The 17302-nt window shown below is 45.9% G+C and overlaps 1 protein-coding gene across 1 annotated transcript; it reads left to right on the top strand.

The window, feature by feature from the left end:
- The first annotated feature begins 1866 nt into the window (after positions 1-1866).
- On the top strand, positions 1867-17083 carry LEPROTL1 (leptin receptor overlapping transcript like 1). The gene is made up of 4 exons (XM_056116690.1): positions 1867-1973; positions 9868-9943; positions 12889-13075; positions 14818-17083. Exons 1-4 carry the CDS (start codon positions 1958-1960, stop codon positions 14932-14934), a joined length of 396 nt encoding a protein of 131 aa, XP_055972665.1. The 5' UTR covers positions 1867-1957; the 3' UTR covers positions 14935-17083.
- Positions 17084-17302: the final 219 nt, after the last annotated feature.

Genomic DNA, 17302 nt, shown 5'->3' with positions numbered 1-17302 from the left:
CTCATATGGTCTCCTGAGCTGGCCAGAAGTGATCCCTGAGGACAGAGCCAGGACTAAACACTGAACACCACTAACTTGGCTCCGCCAAAAAGGATAGGCGTCAGAGTATAACTATTTGAGTTAGAATAACTCCTCCAGGAAGTGTATCTTCTTCCAAGGCATCTCGGCAGAAGGATGCATCCACACATCTGTTCCAGTTTTCAGGGAAAGGAGTGGCTGGCTCACCAACTGTATCTAAATAGTACACATTTGCACAGCAAATGTTCAAGGACACCTGGTTTTCTGCAACCAAGATCCTTAAGTGGAAACTATCTCCACTGCACAAGAAACCACAGAAGAATATTTTGGTGGTAATTAGAATAGTAGGAAGCCTCCTCCAAGAAGACATTTATGCACTTACTGGGACATTAATGTCAAGAAGTGACCTATTTGAAATGTTCTGAATAGAAGCTGAAAGTAGGGGAGGCAAATAAGGATGGTACAGGGATAAAGGCATTTGCCTAGCACATGGCTGACCCTAGGTCAAATCCCTGTCACTGCATCGTCCCTGCAGCAGTACTGGCTAGGAGTAGGCATGGAGGTCTCCATCACCAGTAGGGTCCACTGGCCCCCACTACCACTATGTCCCACTCCCGCAGTCCTAGTACCACACAGCCAAGCAGAGTATACCGAGATGGACTCCAGCCTCTCAAGCACTGCTGGGGAGCCCCCACCACTGAGATAGAGGGCAGTCACTGGCAGCACTGATGGACAACCCAGATGGACTCAGCCTTGAGATCATGGGCAACATCTGTAAATCGACAACAACTGCTAAGACAAACTGCCTAACAAGCAAAACACCCTGAAGCGAATCTAGCCCCATCCACGCCTCATGAAAGAAAAAGAAAAATTGCTCATTAGAGAGGCAGGAAAGGAGGAGAGCGGCTGCCCCTTACTGGGAACCCCTTCCCACTACTTCGGTCCTGCTGGCTGTTTCCAGAGAAACGCGGGACTGATCTCTCATCTGAGGCTGCTGGCAGGAACCCGTTGGGGTAAACGCCCCCCACCCCCAAGACTTTGATGCTGGGAGGGGGGAAAACTCCAGAGGGTTTACTGTAGCACCAGAGTATCCGGTCCCCACCCACAGCAATGCCACCCACGATCCTCCCTTCAACAGACCAAGCTCTGGGAGTCCCAAGGTTACAGTGCAGGCTCACCCTGGCCTCGCCCCAGGTCGGGGGGCTTTTGACCATTTCTCCTCCTTTTGTTGCACACCTAGTTCCACCTCCCTGGGGAACCTCTCCCCTCCCTGACAGGGCTAAGTTCTCCTAGGCCCCTCCCGTGTTCCCCGAAATCATCCGTGCTGCAATTTCATACTTCCTCGGGATGGTATCAAGTTTTGATCGCGATACCAGCCCCGATCCGCACACAGAGCCAAGGTTCGATGCATCTGCAGGATGGCCAAGGTTCGATGCATCTGCAGGATGGCCAAGGTTCGATGCATCTGCAGGATGGCCAAGGTTCGTTGCATTTGCAGGATGACTTAAAAATCCGTGTGTGTTTGGGCTTTCCTCCAAGCCCCAATTTTTTTTTTTTTTTAGCCTTCTTATTAGCTCCCCCGGGGGCCTGGCGGAGCCCAGAGAATACGCCTCGCGGCTTTCGGAAAGCAAAACCAACCAACCAACCAGAAAAACCAGCAAAAACGAAAGCCGATCGCCGCGCTGGCCAGCCCCGGCGCGGACGTGGGAGGCGCGGGGCGGGGCGGGGCGGGGCGGGGCGGGGCGGCGCGGGGCGGGGCGGGGCGGCGGGCGCGCGCGGAGGGGGACGGCGAGCGCGAGCCGGGCCGGAAGTGCTGCGTCGCGCACTTCCGGGTGTTGTCTGGCCGCCGCCTCCGCCGCCGCCGCCGCGCGTCTCGGGGCTCCCGGCCGCCGCCGCCGCCGCCTCAGCCCTGGGAGCCGCCAGGAGCGACGTCCGCGCCATGGCCGGCATCAAAGGTGGGCGCGGGGCCGGGGCTCCGGGGGGCTCGAGGGGGCCGCGGGAGCGAGGGGGGCTGAGTCGGGGGGAGGGTGGGGGTCCCGCGCGGCCCCTGCACCGCCTTCCCGGCCTAGGCGCGCGCCGCGTGGGGGGGGGGTCCCGGCGCCGGGGCGGGGAGGAGGTGGGCGCGGGGCCCTCGGGGAATCGGGGGCTTCCCTTTTCCCCCCTCCCAGCCCCTCGCCGGCCGCGTCCCCCACCCCGCCCATCACCCACCACCCCCCCCCCCCGGGACGGAGGATGGAGTGGGCGGGCGCGGGTTGCGGGAGGAGTCCCGCAGCGACTGGCGCCACCACCGGACACAGTTGGGGGTGTTGGGGGTTTTATTTTGTTGGTTTTTTTTGGGGGGGGGGGGTTTGCAGGAGTTTGCATTCGGGAGAGGGGCCGGCGAAGTGGTGTCGGGGGGTGCGGGGAGGAGGCGTCGGGGTCTCGGGCCTCGGGGAGCGGCGAGACGCGGGCGCGGAGTTCGCGCGTCCCTCGGGAACGGCCCGGGCGCGTCCAGGCGGGGTCCAGGGCTGGTCCCGGGCCACCTCCCGGCGGGTGGGGGGCCGCTCGCTGCCCCCCGGGCATCTCCGGGGCGACCCCGCGAACGGCGCCCGGTTCCCTCCCCTCCCCTCCCCGCCCTGGCGCGTCGAGCCTTTTTTCCTGCACCCAGAGGGGGTTCGTTTGTTTCTGCTTTGGGGCGGCGGTTGTTCCTTTCCCCGGAGCCCAGACTTCCCGGGAATTTGGCTTTTCGAAAAGGTCGGGAGTGGGTTCCCTGGGGACCCCCGCGGGGGAGCGAGTCCCGCTGCGCAACGAGCGTTTCCGAGCGCGTCTGCACCGCCGCCTGCCCCTCGGGTTTCCGACCTGCCCCTTTGGCAGCCAAGCAGGAAGTGGAGTTTGCCATGGGAGTGTTTGGTGCTTATTTTTAATAGTCGACACTACTTCCTTTCCCATCAGATGCACTTGGAGCACCCGAGATGCCTTTCCAATCTTCCCGAGAATCGGCCTTTTAAAAAGTTTATGGATGAAGGGCAAGATAAGGGTTTTGGCATGCTGGGCCAAACCAGGGAAATCTTACTAAGCCCTAAGCCACTGATGCTTGAATCTCAATCTCTCTGACCCCCCCGCCCCCTCTGTTGGGGCTTGAACCCGGGCCACTCTAATAAAGAACCCCATCTCTCGGCCCCGCGCATCTCTCTTTTGAGAAAATAACATGTACTTGCTCCTTGAAACCGAGGTCAGCAGTTAATCAGTCGGAAGTGTATCACGTGGGATTGGACTTCTTACACTTGGAGCACTTTCAGTTTCAGGATTTTTCTGGTTGCCTTGATTGTTAGTCGGGATATTTCTTCTGTCAGCTCTGCGTCTAGGGACAGTATTGATGTCATTGAGTTCCTTGCTTGAGCTCTTTGCCTGTTACTGTATTTTGGGGTTTCCCAGGTTAGAGAATGGACCCCTTCTCCTACTCCACTCGCTTTGTGATCACACAACCAGCTCCTTGCCCGGCGAGCGTTGAGATCATTGGGCTGGACCATCCTGGGAGTAGAAACCAGGCTCCTCTATGTTGCCTCACTCAGTTACGGTATGAATTCCCGCCGTGCTGATGTGTCATCCAGAGCAGCAGTTTATTCAGCACAATTGATGACATTCGTATATACATCAGCCTATGATCATCGCTCATTGCTGATTTCATAAGACTGGAGACACTTAACAAGTTTTGAGAATATTTTTTAGCAATTTATTTAACAATGTTTTTTGGTTTTGTATTTTTGGTTTTGTATTTTTTTAATCTTATTCAGGATGACTGGAAGGTGAGATACAACCTATGTTATTTGTAGGGGATCAGAGCCATTCTAGGGTGGGCTGGGGCTTGGGGATCTGGTGAGTTGGGGCTGGGGAGGTGTTTGTTCTTTTTCTTTTTTTTTTTTTAATGTAGGAGTACTGCTATTTATTCAGCCACGGATTAGCTGATTGAATTGTGCATGAACTCCACCTTTTTTTTCCCCATTTTTTATAATTTTATTTATTGAATCACCGTGAGAGCAGTTACAAAGCTTTCGGGTCTAAGTCTCGGTCATACAATGAAACACCCGTACCTTCACCAGTGCCCATTCTCCACCCCCCAAAATTCCAGTATACCCCCATCCCACACCCTCCCCCTACCTGTGGGACAGATGATTTTCACATTACTCTCTCTCTACTTTGATCACATTCAATATTTCCACACCAGACCCACCATTATTATTTGACATTTTACCCTAACACTCACATCTGCTGAAAAGGCAACAGTAGACAATTTGTGTTCTATTGCTGGTTATGAATAACATATGATGTTGCGTGGCTGCAGTAGGGCCATGTGATTTTGAAATTTCGAAATTTTAACACTTAAATCTGGAGGGATTTCTGCCAAAAGCCACTGGGTTTCGAGATTTGCTCCTGAGTCTCTAGGATCATGGCCGTTGAGCAGCTTGATCAGGACCCAGAGAGACCGTTCATGTGCGATGACTTGGGGTCTCATTGGGACGGGGAGATCAGGACCGGCTCCACCCCCATCCCATGAGGCCCAACAAGTTTCGTCACGGCGGGCCCTGACTGTCCAATGGCCTCTGGAGGATGACAGCCACTGAGCCGCCAGAAGGAAATAAGCGGAGGGACAGCACCCTTTCCCCACTGGGGTGGCCTGGCGACAGTAACCTACTGCGGGGTCCGAATGCATTTCTGCCAAAGCCGCTGGGTTTCGAGATTTGTTTCTGAGTCTCTGGGATCATGGCCGTTAAGCAGCTTGATCAGGAGCCAGAGAGGCCGTTGGTGGGAGAGGACTTGAGGTCTCGTTGGGAGGGGAGGACAGGCCCGGCTCCACCCCCTTCCCGTGAGGCTCAACAAGTTTCGTCACTGCGGGCCCAAGCCTGACTGTCCAGTGGCCTCTGGAGGATGACGGCCACCGAGCCGCCATGGGAGAGCAGGTGGAGTGACAACACCCTTTCCTCCCTGGGGTGGCCCGGCGACAGTAATGTACTGTGGGGTCTGGACACATTTTCTGCCAAAAGCCATTGGGTTTCGAGATTTGTTTCTGAGTCTCTGGGATCATGGGCATTAAGCAGTTCAATCAGGAACCAGAGAGGCCATGCCTCCAATTATATAGCTGAGCCAGAGGTGGTTTGTGGTTGTGTTTCCCACATACCTAACTTTTGGCCGTTTACTTTCTTGGTAAACTTTGCCCCAGGTTTTTGGGGCCTGGCCAAAGGCACAGCAGCAATTTTGGGGTATCTGGAAGTCTGAAGGCACCATCAGGCTGCTGATGCACTCACCTCACAGGTACAGATTGACCTGCTGGCAGCTCCATACCCCCCTGTTGCTTTTTTAAAGTTAGCTTTCTTTTAAAGAGTATACTTAAAGAATTCAGATTCGGGATTTTTATTTTTTAAATAAGGACACAAATAATTGTTCTCTGCCTGAGAACAATTCCCTTTAGTGAAGATTCTAAGCCCCCTTCCCTGTTGGCCAAAATCGCTACAAACTTGTGTGCTTTTGAGATTTAATAGCCTGATTAAAGTCGTTTTTTCAAGACTGGAGGTAGCTCAACTGGTTGAGTGCATACTTTGGATGCAGGAGGCCCAAGTTCACAGGGCCTCCTGAGCACTTCAGGGTGTGGTCCAGGACCCAAACCTCAATTGATTAAGTGAAATGATTTTTTTAAATCTTCTTGTCCATAATTCTTGTATGCACTACTCCCTGTTTATCATACGTTTTAACGTGGAAAACAAGATAAACAGACTTAGAAAATTTAGTATCACAAGATACAGATAACAGTAATCACTTCTGAGAAACGCACTTAATTCTGTTGGGGGTACACGAGTTGCTTGTAAAAAATACATCTAAATACATAAATGAGCATGAATGATTGATTCCTTAGTATCAAAATTTTTTGTTCCTATATAATTTACACACAATATCTGTGCTACCAGAAAAAGGAAAAAGAATTGATAACCTCTGAATAAGAGCGTAAGAATTGTTTATAAATGTCAGTTGTAATGTGTGAATCTTACGACATCTAATTTCTGTAGTGTATTTTGTTTCCTCCAAGGCTCTTAAGCTGTATTCTAGTTATGCGACTTCTAGGTAAATTACTGGTGAATTTAGCTGTTTGGCAGCTGCATTTCAAAAAATGAAGATAATTAGGATTAGGTGAGGTATTGCAGGCACATTGTGTAAGGCATTGGCTTTGTAAGCAACCCTGGTTCATTCCCTAGAGCTGCATTGTCCCTCGAGCACCCCTGGATATGATGTAGCCCCTCACCCACTCTCCAAAAGGTGGAGACTTTTTTACGACAATTGTCTTTAATGTTCCAAGAATTGCTTCCGTTTTAGATATCGGCCAGTTCGTTTTATAAAGAAGAGAAAACTTGGGGCTGGAGCAATAGCACAGTGGGTAGGGCGTCTGCCTTGCACGCGGCCAACCCGGGTTTGATTCCCAGCATCCCGTATGGTTCCCCCAGCACCACCAGGAGTGATTCCTGAGTGCAGAGCCAGGAGACCCATGAGCATTGCTGGGTGTGACCCAAAAAGCAAAAAAAAAGAAAGACAACGACAAAGAAGAAGAGAGAAATAAAGCCTCCCTCACGTAGCTAATTAGTGGCTTAGAGGGGCTAGAACCCAGTGCCTCCTGACTAGGTTATATGCTGCTTCTGCTCTGGTCCCTCCCCTCTTCCCTCCCCTCTTTGGCCTCCTTGTCTTCATCCTACAGATCTTTGTTGCTGAGTGCTAGAGTTGGGACAGGCGCATCAACAGCAGGAAACCTTTCTTTTGGTGGCAGGGGGACACACTCAAGTGACCCTTGGGGCTGCTCCTGGCTGGGTGCTTCAGGGTCACTCCCAGCAGTGCTCTGTGGACGCTCCAACGCAGGGCTGTGTCTGCAAAGCATCACTCCAGCTCTGAGTGTCCCTGAAGCCCTTCTTGTTCTTGTGGACTGAGCAGTTTAAAAGGAAAGAGAAGCTGGCATAAAATGATCAGTGAGAAGTTTGTATCATACACAGGAGTTGCAAACCATGAACCATACAAAGGGCCTTTGCCTGGATTGCTCACTCCCTTGGCCTCGTGATTCGAAACCTCATTTCCTGTAGTAATCTGCTCAGCTGCCACCTCATGTGGCATGTCTTCTGGGCCCACGGTCTGGAGGAGCACTCCCATTCCCTGCTTCTGCTTGGGTTTTTTTTTTTTTTTTAAATAACGACATTTATTTGCTTTTTGTTGTTGTTGTTGGGCCACAACCAGCGGTGCTCAGGGGTTACTCCTGACTCTGCACTCAGGAATTACTCCTGGCAGTGCTCAGGGGATCATATGGAATGCCGGTGATCAAACCTGGGCTGGGCGAGTGCAAAGCAAATGCCCTACCCAGTACTATCACTCCAGCCCCTTCATTTGCTTTCTTAGATTTTCAGTTCTTCTTCTAGAATGATTCCTCCTTCCTATAGAATGTAAACCTCGTGAGAGCCAGAGATTAGGTTTTTATCCATTGCTCTATTATTGTATCGTTGTATGACACAGTAGGTGCTCGTTAGATTAGATTAGAACGAACGTATAAATGAATGAGCCTCATAGTTGTAGTCAGTCACTGTCACTGTCCTCCTGTTGTTCATCGATTTGCTCGAGCAGGCCCAGTAACGTCTCCACTGGAGACTTTGTTGTTACTGTGTCTGGCATATCGAATACGTCACGGGGAGCTTGCCAGGCTTTGCCCTGCCAGGGAGATACTCTCGGTAGCTTGCCAGGGTCTCCGAGAGGGGCGGAGGAATCGAACTCGGGTTGGCCAGGTTGGCTGCATGCAAGGCAAACGCCCTTACCCGCTGTGCTATCGCTCCAGCCCTTTGTAGTCACAGGTTTGGAAAAAGTTCACTGAGGAAGAGATGACGGAGCTGATCTGAAAAATAGGTCACGTGGAGAAAAAAGGGGGGGTCAAGAGTGTCAGCTCCGCGGGTGGGCAAGGGCCTTCTCTCTTCTGCCCTTATATCCCAGCACTGTTGTCTATTGTGTATTTGGCTGTCGGTAAATATATATATTTATTTTTTATTGAATCACCCGCAGATATAGTTACAAAGCTTTCGTGATTGAGTTTAACTCATAAAACGATTGAACTCCCATTCCTCCACCAGTGCACATACCCCCCAGTGTCCCCGCCATCCCCACAGGACCCCACCTGCTTGCCTCTGTGGCAGACAGTTTCCTTCTCACTCTCTCTACTTCAGGACATTATGGTGTGCAATACGGAAAGATTTCTTGAATAAAGCATATGGATAAAATAATGTCTGAGGGAAAGGGGACATGAAGCGAAAAACTTTGGAAATGAGGAAGCTTGCTGATTTCAGAAAAGAACTGAGGGCTGGTGCGTGATGGCATGTGGAGAGCAGGTCAGGTGTGATCTGTGTCAGAGTGGGCGGATCAGAGTGTGAAGACCTGTGTAACTGAACACAGTATTCTCCCAGGCTACTTCGTATCTCTCATAAACACTAAGTTCCTCATTTGCTATAAAATAAAAGCGCCAGGTTGGTGGTTTTGTTTTGTTTTGTTTTGTTTTTGGTATGATCAGAACTGTGGTATTAAGGATTAAATAAATGGGTTCAGGGTTGCCATATCCCACTTCAGGGATTGAACGTAACACAAACTCTGCCGGGCTACCCTACCAGTGAGTATCCTTGCTTATCAAGACCATTTTAATTCAGAGAAGTATTGTATATTTGTCATACTTGACAACATTTAACCTTTTTTCTGGTTATTTTGTTTCTGTGTGTGTGTAGGCTTACATTTATACATAGCTTTATACATATGTATACATAGCTTTGCATATATACATACTTATGTATGTAATCTTTTATATATATGCATATATGTAAATTTATGTGTATGTATAATATGTAAGCTTTCCTCTTGGTAACTTTTAGATCTTTCGCACCTGTTTTGAATCTTAACTTTTTTCTTTTAAGGTTAACAGACTAGGTTATTTTCTTAATTGTTTCTCAGCCATTATAATTCTAGAAATACAAGTTATTTAGAATTCAAACAAAAGTTGACCATCTGTTTCTGTGCTGAATTCTAGGCCATTGATTTATGCCTACTCAAGAAAGTCGTTTCTAATCACTGAAACGTGGGAAAACATTATAGAATTTAATGTTTGTATAAGTGCGTATTTAACATCAGAAACTGTATTTCACCTTTAGAATTTCCAACAGAGAGTAACATCTGTTGCTGGTGATACATTAGTTAATGTTCTAAATAGTGCTACTGCAGGAGTATACCCTGTATCCTGTATCCAGCTACAGTTTTGTAAACTGTTTAAAGATCTGCAACAAAATTAGCTTATTAACTACAGGTATCAGTGGACACAGTTTTCTTACCATTTTTGTGCACTTCGTGGAAGGGCACTTGGGTAGAAGCACAAGCTGATCCACAGGGCTTCCCCCCTCGGATGAAGCTCCTGAAATGCAGCTTGCTGCCGAAACAAAACAACTTGTCAAAACTGTAATGATCTATGGCGAAGATAAAATACTAATCCTTGGAGGTATATTGATCTTGTGGACTTGAGGTCCTCATTAGAAGTGGAACCAGTAATCGGGGAATGTGGTGGTGAGAGAGCAGTCGTTCGGAACTTTGGAAATCACGATCGCTTTATTTTGCCATGACAAGCCACAAAAGACTCATTCTGGGATTTAGTAAATTACACTTTTGGAGGGAACTCACTTTTGATATATTTGGAGTTTCTTTTGCATTTTGTTTTGCTGTTTGCTTCTGGGATCATAGGTAATGAATCGATTGTTAACAGCAATGATAAAAATAATGTTGATTTAGTTTGACTGATATTTGATGGTTTTGTTTACTTTGCAGCTTTGATTAGTTTGTCCTTTGGAGGAGCTATCGGGTTGATGTTTTTGATGCTTGGATGTGCCCTTCCAAAATACAAGTACGTAACATTTTGCTCTATTTGGTTGCTTGAGGGTATTTTTTTTTCCACTTTCAAATGTAATTGAAACACTTTTTCACTGCCATGCAAGTCATCCCGAGAAACGTTCATTTGTAAAGGACAAACCTTTTTGTCTTTGCTTAAATTTTCTTATTATAGTTTTTAGGACACCCGCACGCAAAAAAAAGGTATCTATTATTTCTTGTCTTAATGGCAGCACAGTAGACCAGCACTGCTGTGTAACTTTGACCATTTGTTGACAAAATAACAATAAACTAAGTAAATTTCATGCAAACAGAACTTTCCTCGGCATAGAAATCACTTTAAAAAATTAATAAAATAATTCAGAGGTTGGAGAGATGGTATAGTGGGTAGGTGGTTCCTTTGTATGTGACCAACCCTGGTTCCATCACCGGCATCCTGTGTCATCTCTCAAGCAGTGTCAGGAGTAATCCCTGAGTGCAGAGACAGTAGAAAGCCCTGAGCACTTCTGGGTGTACCCCCAAAATACATTTATAGACCATAGAAAATGGGTATTAAACACTTAAAATTTAAGTATACTCTGGCTCACTCAGAATAGAAATTCATTAGCTTAGGTAAGAGATCTGGGCAAACAGACACTGTACTGTACTGTGACCAGAAGGACCAGAAGTAGAACAGTAGCAGTCTTTTTAGAGGCTAGTTTGCCTCTAGCTTTCATACATACATGCAAAAAATGTATGCATTCTTTGAACAGATCTTTCCAATTTTTTTTTTTTCTTTTTGGTCACACCCGGCAATGCACAGGGATTACTCCTGGCTCTGCACTCAGGAATTACTCCTGGTGGTGCTCAGGGGACCATGTGGGATGCTGGGAATTGAACCTGGGTCGGCCACGTGCAAGGCAAATGGCCTACCCGTTATGCTATTGCTCCAGCCCCCCCCTTTTCCAGTTCTTAGAATTTTTTTGCAAATCTATTTGATGTTTGCAAAGCTGCTTACAGTAGGGAAGGAAAGAGAATGTGGCTGATTATTGCAGCCTTTTATTTGATTAGATACACTGGAAGTACCTTAAAGGTCTGTCTTGAAAGATCTATCTAGGGGCTGGAGCGATAGTACGCTGAGTAAGGCTCTTGCCTGTGTGCTGCCAAACTGGGTTCCGTCCCTGGAACCACAAGCCCTACCAAGTAGAGTGATGGGTAAGCCCTGAACACCAGTGAGTGTAGACACAACCCCCCTCGATTTAATTATGGTATATATACCAATGGGATTACTGGAAATCTTAAAATGAATGAGGCAGATCTTTACATTCTAGAATGTAATGATACTCAGGATAATATATTAGGTAAAAAATGCAGTGGTGAATTCGTAGCTTGGAAGTTTATGTGGCAGTATGGATAAGTTTCCAAGAAACTCAGTAGGAGAGTAGGAAAGGAAAGATGGAGGTGAAAGGTGGGGAACTTTGAGTTTTCGCTCACATTTTTTGTATTTAAATTTTCTCTTAAGCTTGTATCCGTTTGGGCTGGAGCGATATATATATAGCACAGCAGGTAGGGCGTTTGCCTTGCAAGAGGCCAACATGGCCGACCAGAGTTTGATTCCTTCGCCCCTCTCGGAGAGCCCGGCAAGCTACCGAGAGGATCTTGCCCGCACGGCAGAGCCTGGCAAGCTCCCCGTGACGTATTCGATATGCCAGACACAATAACAACAAAGTTTCCCGATGGAGACGCTACTGGGCCCACTCGAGCAAATTGATGAACAACGGGAGGACAGTGACAGTGACATGTATCTGTTTGTAATTTGTCTTATTCCCAGACTATTAGTAAAATATTTTTAAGAAAACTTGTCATGGTTTATTGACAATCTTCGCTGTTGTTTTATTTTTTATGTTTTGATAACAGTAGGCAGTTCTTTGTGATCTATGGAAAGTTTAGGGTGTTTCAGGTTGATACTAATGTAGGATATGAGACATTAAAAGTCAGGGGAGGGGCTGGAGCGATAGCACAGTGGATAGGGCGTTTGCCCTGCATGCGGCTGATCCGGGTTTGATTCCCAGCATCCCATATGGTCCCCGGAGCACCGCCAGGAGTAATTTCTGAGTGCATGAGCCAGGAATAATTCCTGTGCATCACCAGTGTGACCCCAAAAAAAAAGGGAAAAGGGGGGAAAAAAGTCAGGGGAGAGCCAGAGCGATAGTATAGCAGGTGGGGTGTTTGCCTTGCATGTGACCAACCCAGGTTCAATCTCCAGCATCCATATCGTCCCTCAAGCACTACCAGCAGTAATGCCTAAATGCAGAGCTAGGAGTACCCTCTGATCATTGCCAGGTGTCACCCAAAATTACAAAAAGGAAAGTCAAGGGCATGAGTCTTTTTTTTTTTTTTTGCTTTTTGGGTCACACCTGGCTATGCTCAGGGATTACTCCTGGCTCATGCACTCAGGAATTACTCCTGGCAGTGCTCGGGGGACCATGTGGGATGCTGGGAACCGAACCCGGGTCAGCCATGTTGGCTGCTTGCAAGGCAAATGCCCTACCCGCTGTGCATTGCTCCAGCCCCAAAGGCACGAGTCTTGAATATTAAATTTGTTGTGCTCATATTCCAGTTTTCATTAGTTTTAATAATCTAAAACAAAAAAATAATTTTTGACCTTGATTCCAACTGTCATAAAAGCATTATTCCTTGGGGTGGATTTTTGGTGGTTGGTTTTTTGTTTCTATATTTTTGCATTCCAGGCCCCTCACATACTAGGATTTGCATTACCACTGAACCATGTCCGTAATTGACCTTAGGAATATATGAATCTAAATGTTCCTCTTCAGTAATCAGGTTATAACTTATTTTTAAACTGTGTCATGTTTGTATCTTGCTTTATTCCTTTTGTCCTTATTAAATGAAAGCTTATTTTCTGTGTGGGAAAATTGCTTAGGTAGCAAAAACTACATTAACTTATTTTTCTTTTTCTAGCCAATACTGGCCCCTCTTTGTTCTGTTTTTTTACATCCTTTCACCTATTCCATACTGCATAGCGAGAAGATTAGTGGATGATACAGATGCTATGAGTAATGCTTGTAAGGAACTTGCCATATTTCTTACAACAGGCATTGTTGTCTCAGCTTTTGGACTCCCTATTGTGTTTGCCAGAGCACATCTGGTAAGTGATCTTTGTACTGAAAAAATTATTTTATAGAAACAAATACTAAGATTTCTCCCAGAAATAAGTTTTTGTTAAATGATATTTTAAAAAAAGGATGAGAGACATAGGAACCTAGGAAATAGAGCTTCAGATCTTATTTTCTTTGTTGTTAATGGATAGAAATATTGTGTTAGAGGCCAGAGCTGTGGCTCGGTGACGAGGCTCATGCTTCGCATGCATGCGGGCCTGGGTTCGATCCTTGCTGCTGCAGGGAGAACGAACTTGGCTCGCCAGAATTAGGCCCGTAATCCACTGCCGAATAACTGCAGTCTTCCCTATATACCTGCAAACGTGAAACTGGGACTGCGGAGACAGTACAGCAGGTAAGGCATTGCATACAGCCAACCCGGGTTCGATACCTGGCACCCCATGCGGTCCTCCAACCGCTGTCAGGGTAATCCCTGAGCACAGAGCCAGAAGTAAGCCCTAAGCACAGCAGGGGTGGCCCCAGAAAAATGAAAAAGAGAAGGGCTAGGTTACATGTGCATCTTGACACACTCCTCTTCCTCATGAGCTCAGTAGATTCCCTCCATTTCTGAGGGCAGAGCAGGCACAGGCCAGACGGAGTGGGCGATGACTGCCCCTGCCCTCCCCTGCCCTATAAAAGTACATACATGAAGGCTGGAAAGACAGTATAGAAGGTAAAGTGGTTGCCTTGCATGTTACTGAATGTCACTGACCTGGGTTCTCTCCCTTGCAACACAGGTAGTCCACCAAGCCCCACCACAAGGGATTCCTGAGTTCTTTGGATGTGGTCCAAACACAAAAAAATAAAATTAAATAAAAGTTGTATGTAAAGTGCCAGAGAGGTGGCTTTCAAGGCCGGAGTGTATGCTTTGCATGTGGGAGCCCTGGGTTCAGTTTCCCATCACGGTGTGTTCGCCCAGGTGTGGCCTCAAAACTGACGTCACAAATTATGTACACAGATGTGTTGTAATATCCAATGCTATGAATTAAATGAAACTTTGGGTACACGAAGGAAAAGTTAAAGCAATTTTTTTTTCTTTCTTTTTGGGCAACATCCGGTAATGCACAGGGGTTACTTTTGGCTCTGCGCTCAGGAATTACTCCTGGTGGTGCTCAGGGGACCATAATGGGATGCTGGGAATCGAACCCAGGTCAGCCACGTGCAAGGCACAAGCCCTACCCGCTGCGCTATGGCTCCAGCCCCAAACAGGAAATATGTTTAAAAGCAACAAATTGTAGAAATCTGTGCCACTTCCTCATAATCCCAAATCAGTCTTGCTTTTAAGTCATTATCACCTTCAGTAACTATGGGAGTGGGGAGGTGGGGATTGGGATGATTGTTTCGTCTGGGGGCCATACACACTGGTGTTTGGGGGACTATATTATGCCAGGGATTAAATTCAAGGCTTCAGTATAAAAAGTATGCACTCCAGCCCATTGAACCATCTCCCCACCTGAATTTTTGCCTTGACACTTTTTTATTAATTGGGAGAGAAGAGAGAAAGTACACCCCAAAGTTGGGTTGTGGGCAACCCCAGAATGGAGTGTGCCCAACTTGTAACTTTTGTCGGGAGCCAAGCATCAATTGAAACAGCAGTATTGAAGTGCCACTAAGTATCTAGTGAAAATGTTACAACAAATCTTACTTGTTTGGGGACACTGTTGGCTTATAGGTAGCCGTTGTCTTTCCTGTTCTTTTGGTCTGTTAATTGAGAATTTTTATCTTTTCATAGATTGAGTGGGGAGCTTGTGCACTTGTTCTCACAGGAAATACAGTCATCTTTGCCACTATACTAGGCTTTTTCCTGGTTTTTGGAAGCAGTGATGACTTCAGCTGGCAGCAGTGGTAAAAGGACCTTCTGAACTACTGTCGAGTGGACTTCTAGGCATTTGTCCGTCACCCATGCACACAGGAGGTGGGGAAGCAGCCCTGAATGGTGGAAGCAAGCCTCGCGGGGGTATTCCGGTGCTCCCTTCTCATTTTATTGTAAGCGTACTATTTTCACAGAGACTTGCTGAAGGATTAAAAGGTTTTTTTCTCTTTTGGAAAAGCTTGATTGATTTCACACGTAACCATATGTGCTTTTTGTGGTGTCCTGCTGAATTTAAATATTTATGTGTTTTCCCTCTTCTTTTTATTTAAAAGTCTATATGCAATGTTAAACATTTTTAAAATGTAATAATCATTTTGCATTGGTTAGAAATTAAAAATTCTGCTGACTTATATTACGGGCCTAAGTTTAGTGTATCTTTTCTCTCAAACTTATTTAGCTGCCATTATTTCAGAAAGTTATAAAGTGAGTTTTCAGTCAGTCAGGATGATACCACTCCCAATTTTATGCAAACATGCAGACTGTTGCATTCTTTATAGACTAGATACTCAGAACAAAGACCACTGCACTATACCTCAGAGGGGCCGAGTATTCATTCCTCTACCCTCTACAAGGGTTGCTGGTTTTGCCAGTAAGTAGGAGTTTTGCGTATTGAGAATTATTTTAAGAAATTGCTACAGAAGAGTGCTTTTCTTCTGAATTGTGAAAATTTATTGTTAAACTTTTAAGGGTGTAAAAAACAGATTTTTGAGATGGTTTTTATTTATGTTTATTATACGATAGAGTGAGTTGTGTTGTGGGAAGAAATGTTAAAATCCATTTTTGAATCCTTTTTCTATTTATAAGTGAAATTTTTGGATTTCTCTCAGCCTTTCATGTTTTACCATGGGTAAAATGGATGTACATGGAACTACTGCTGGTAAGGGAAAGCTGTATATTTGGGACATATATGCCAGAAAGCCTTTCCCTGCTTTCTCCTTTAACTTATTTTATATGTTGTATATATTAAGTAAAATAACTTTTCAAGTATAGTTTAACAACACTTTAAATTAGAAGTGTTGAAATTACCTGGGACCTAATTGCTATGCCATACATCCAGAGTGCCCTGCCCCACGCAGCCTTGAGACGATTAACAAGTGACTTGTTAGTCTTGCAGATAATTCATGCATTAACAATTTAAGACTTAGACCATGGTAATTGTAGATCTCTATTCTCTATGTTATATCATATGTAATTTTAAAATATTGCAGACAAGTTTCCTGTATACCTCAACTGTTTTGGTTTCATCATGATAGACCTGCGGTTCCTTTTCTTTTTAAATGGCATTTATTATGTGAATTAATGCAAAGTAGCCAAATCCAGCTGTATAGCAACGTTAGAGACAGACCTGACCAAAAAATTCTCAGTAACCAGGCATGATCAAATGGTAGTAGTTATGTGCTTCTCATAGTTACCAGTACTTTCTTCAGAAACTAGTTATAAAAATCCTGAAGTTGGTCTGAGACTGTTTTGTTAGTATTTGTTTTCCAATATACTTACATAAAAAATTGTTTTGCCTTCAGACAAAGCTGAGTAATAAAACTGTCTTTGTTTCATAAAGTTTGTTTCTCAAGAAAATGGCAACAAATTTTGGATTTGTTTAACTTTTACTAACGACACCTAAAAGCCACAGTTTTTATTGCTGAACCCTAATTGTTCTTTTTGGCTGTGATTGGAAGCAGAATAAATTTTCTGCATGTGGCTGAAACATTAACTCATTAGGCAGAAAATGGCTTACAGTGTTACAGTGTTCTAGACTTAGAGAGGGTAAAACGGATAAACAGGACCAGAGCTGGGTCCCTGTGTCCTTGGGGCTCTGTGTGTAGAGAGAGGACTTTCCTCCGTCCTGCTCTGTGTTCTGCTAGAGCGTCAGCGCACTGCACTCCTGCTGTGCTGTTTCCTTGGCCGTAGACTCTTTCTGACCGCTGCATATTCTTTCTGTGCACTAACTGCATTGGCAGCTTTGTGTTCTTAACCCTGTACACTAGTTGGGCATAGTGCTGTCTAGGATTTCTAGGCTGTTACTTGAGGTATGAATTTTCCATAGAATATGCACTGATACTGCATTGCCATTCTTCTATGGAAAGAAAACTTTTGATGCTGAAACAATAAAGATTTTAAGTATCAATTTTAGCTTGTGGGTGTTTTTGAAATAAAAGACACACTGCACACTTTGGTTCCTGAAGTGCATGAAACTGGTTTCATAGCAGGATACAGAGCCACATGACTTTCATTACAGTGCGAACTTGCAGAAATTTTACTTCCAGAATGAAGTCAAAACTATAATAGCAAGATTCACAGTGAAACGCGATGATTTTGAATGATAGTAATAGGATTGGTAATCTGG

The sequence above is a fragment of the Sorex fumeus genome, unplaced genomic scaffold (genome assembly GCF_029834395.1).
Source record: "Sorex fumeus unplaced genomic scaffold, SorFum_2.1 ptg000033l, whole genome shotgun sequence".
NCBI classification, from domain to species: Eukaryota; Metazoa; Chordata; class Mammalia; order Eulipotyphla; family Soricidae; genus Sorex; species Sorex fumeus.
The sequence above is the reverse complement of the archived record's forward strand: the minus strand, read 5'-3'. Positions and strand labels throughout refer to the sequence as shown.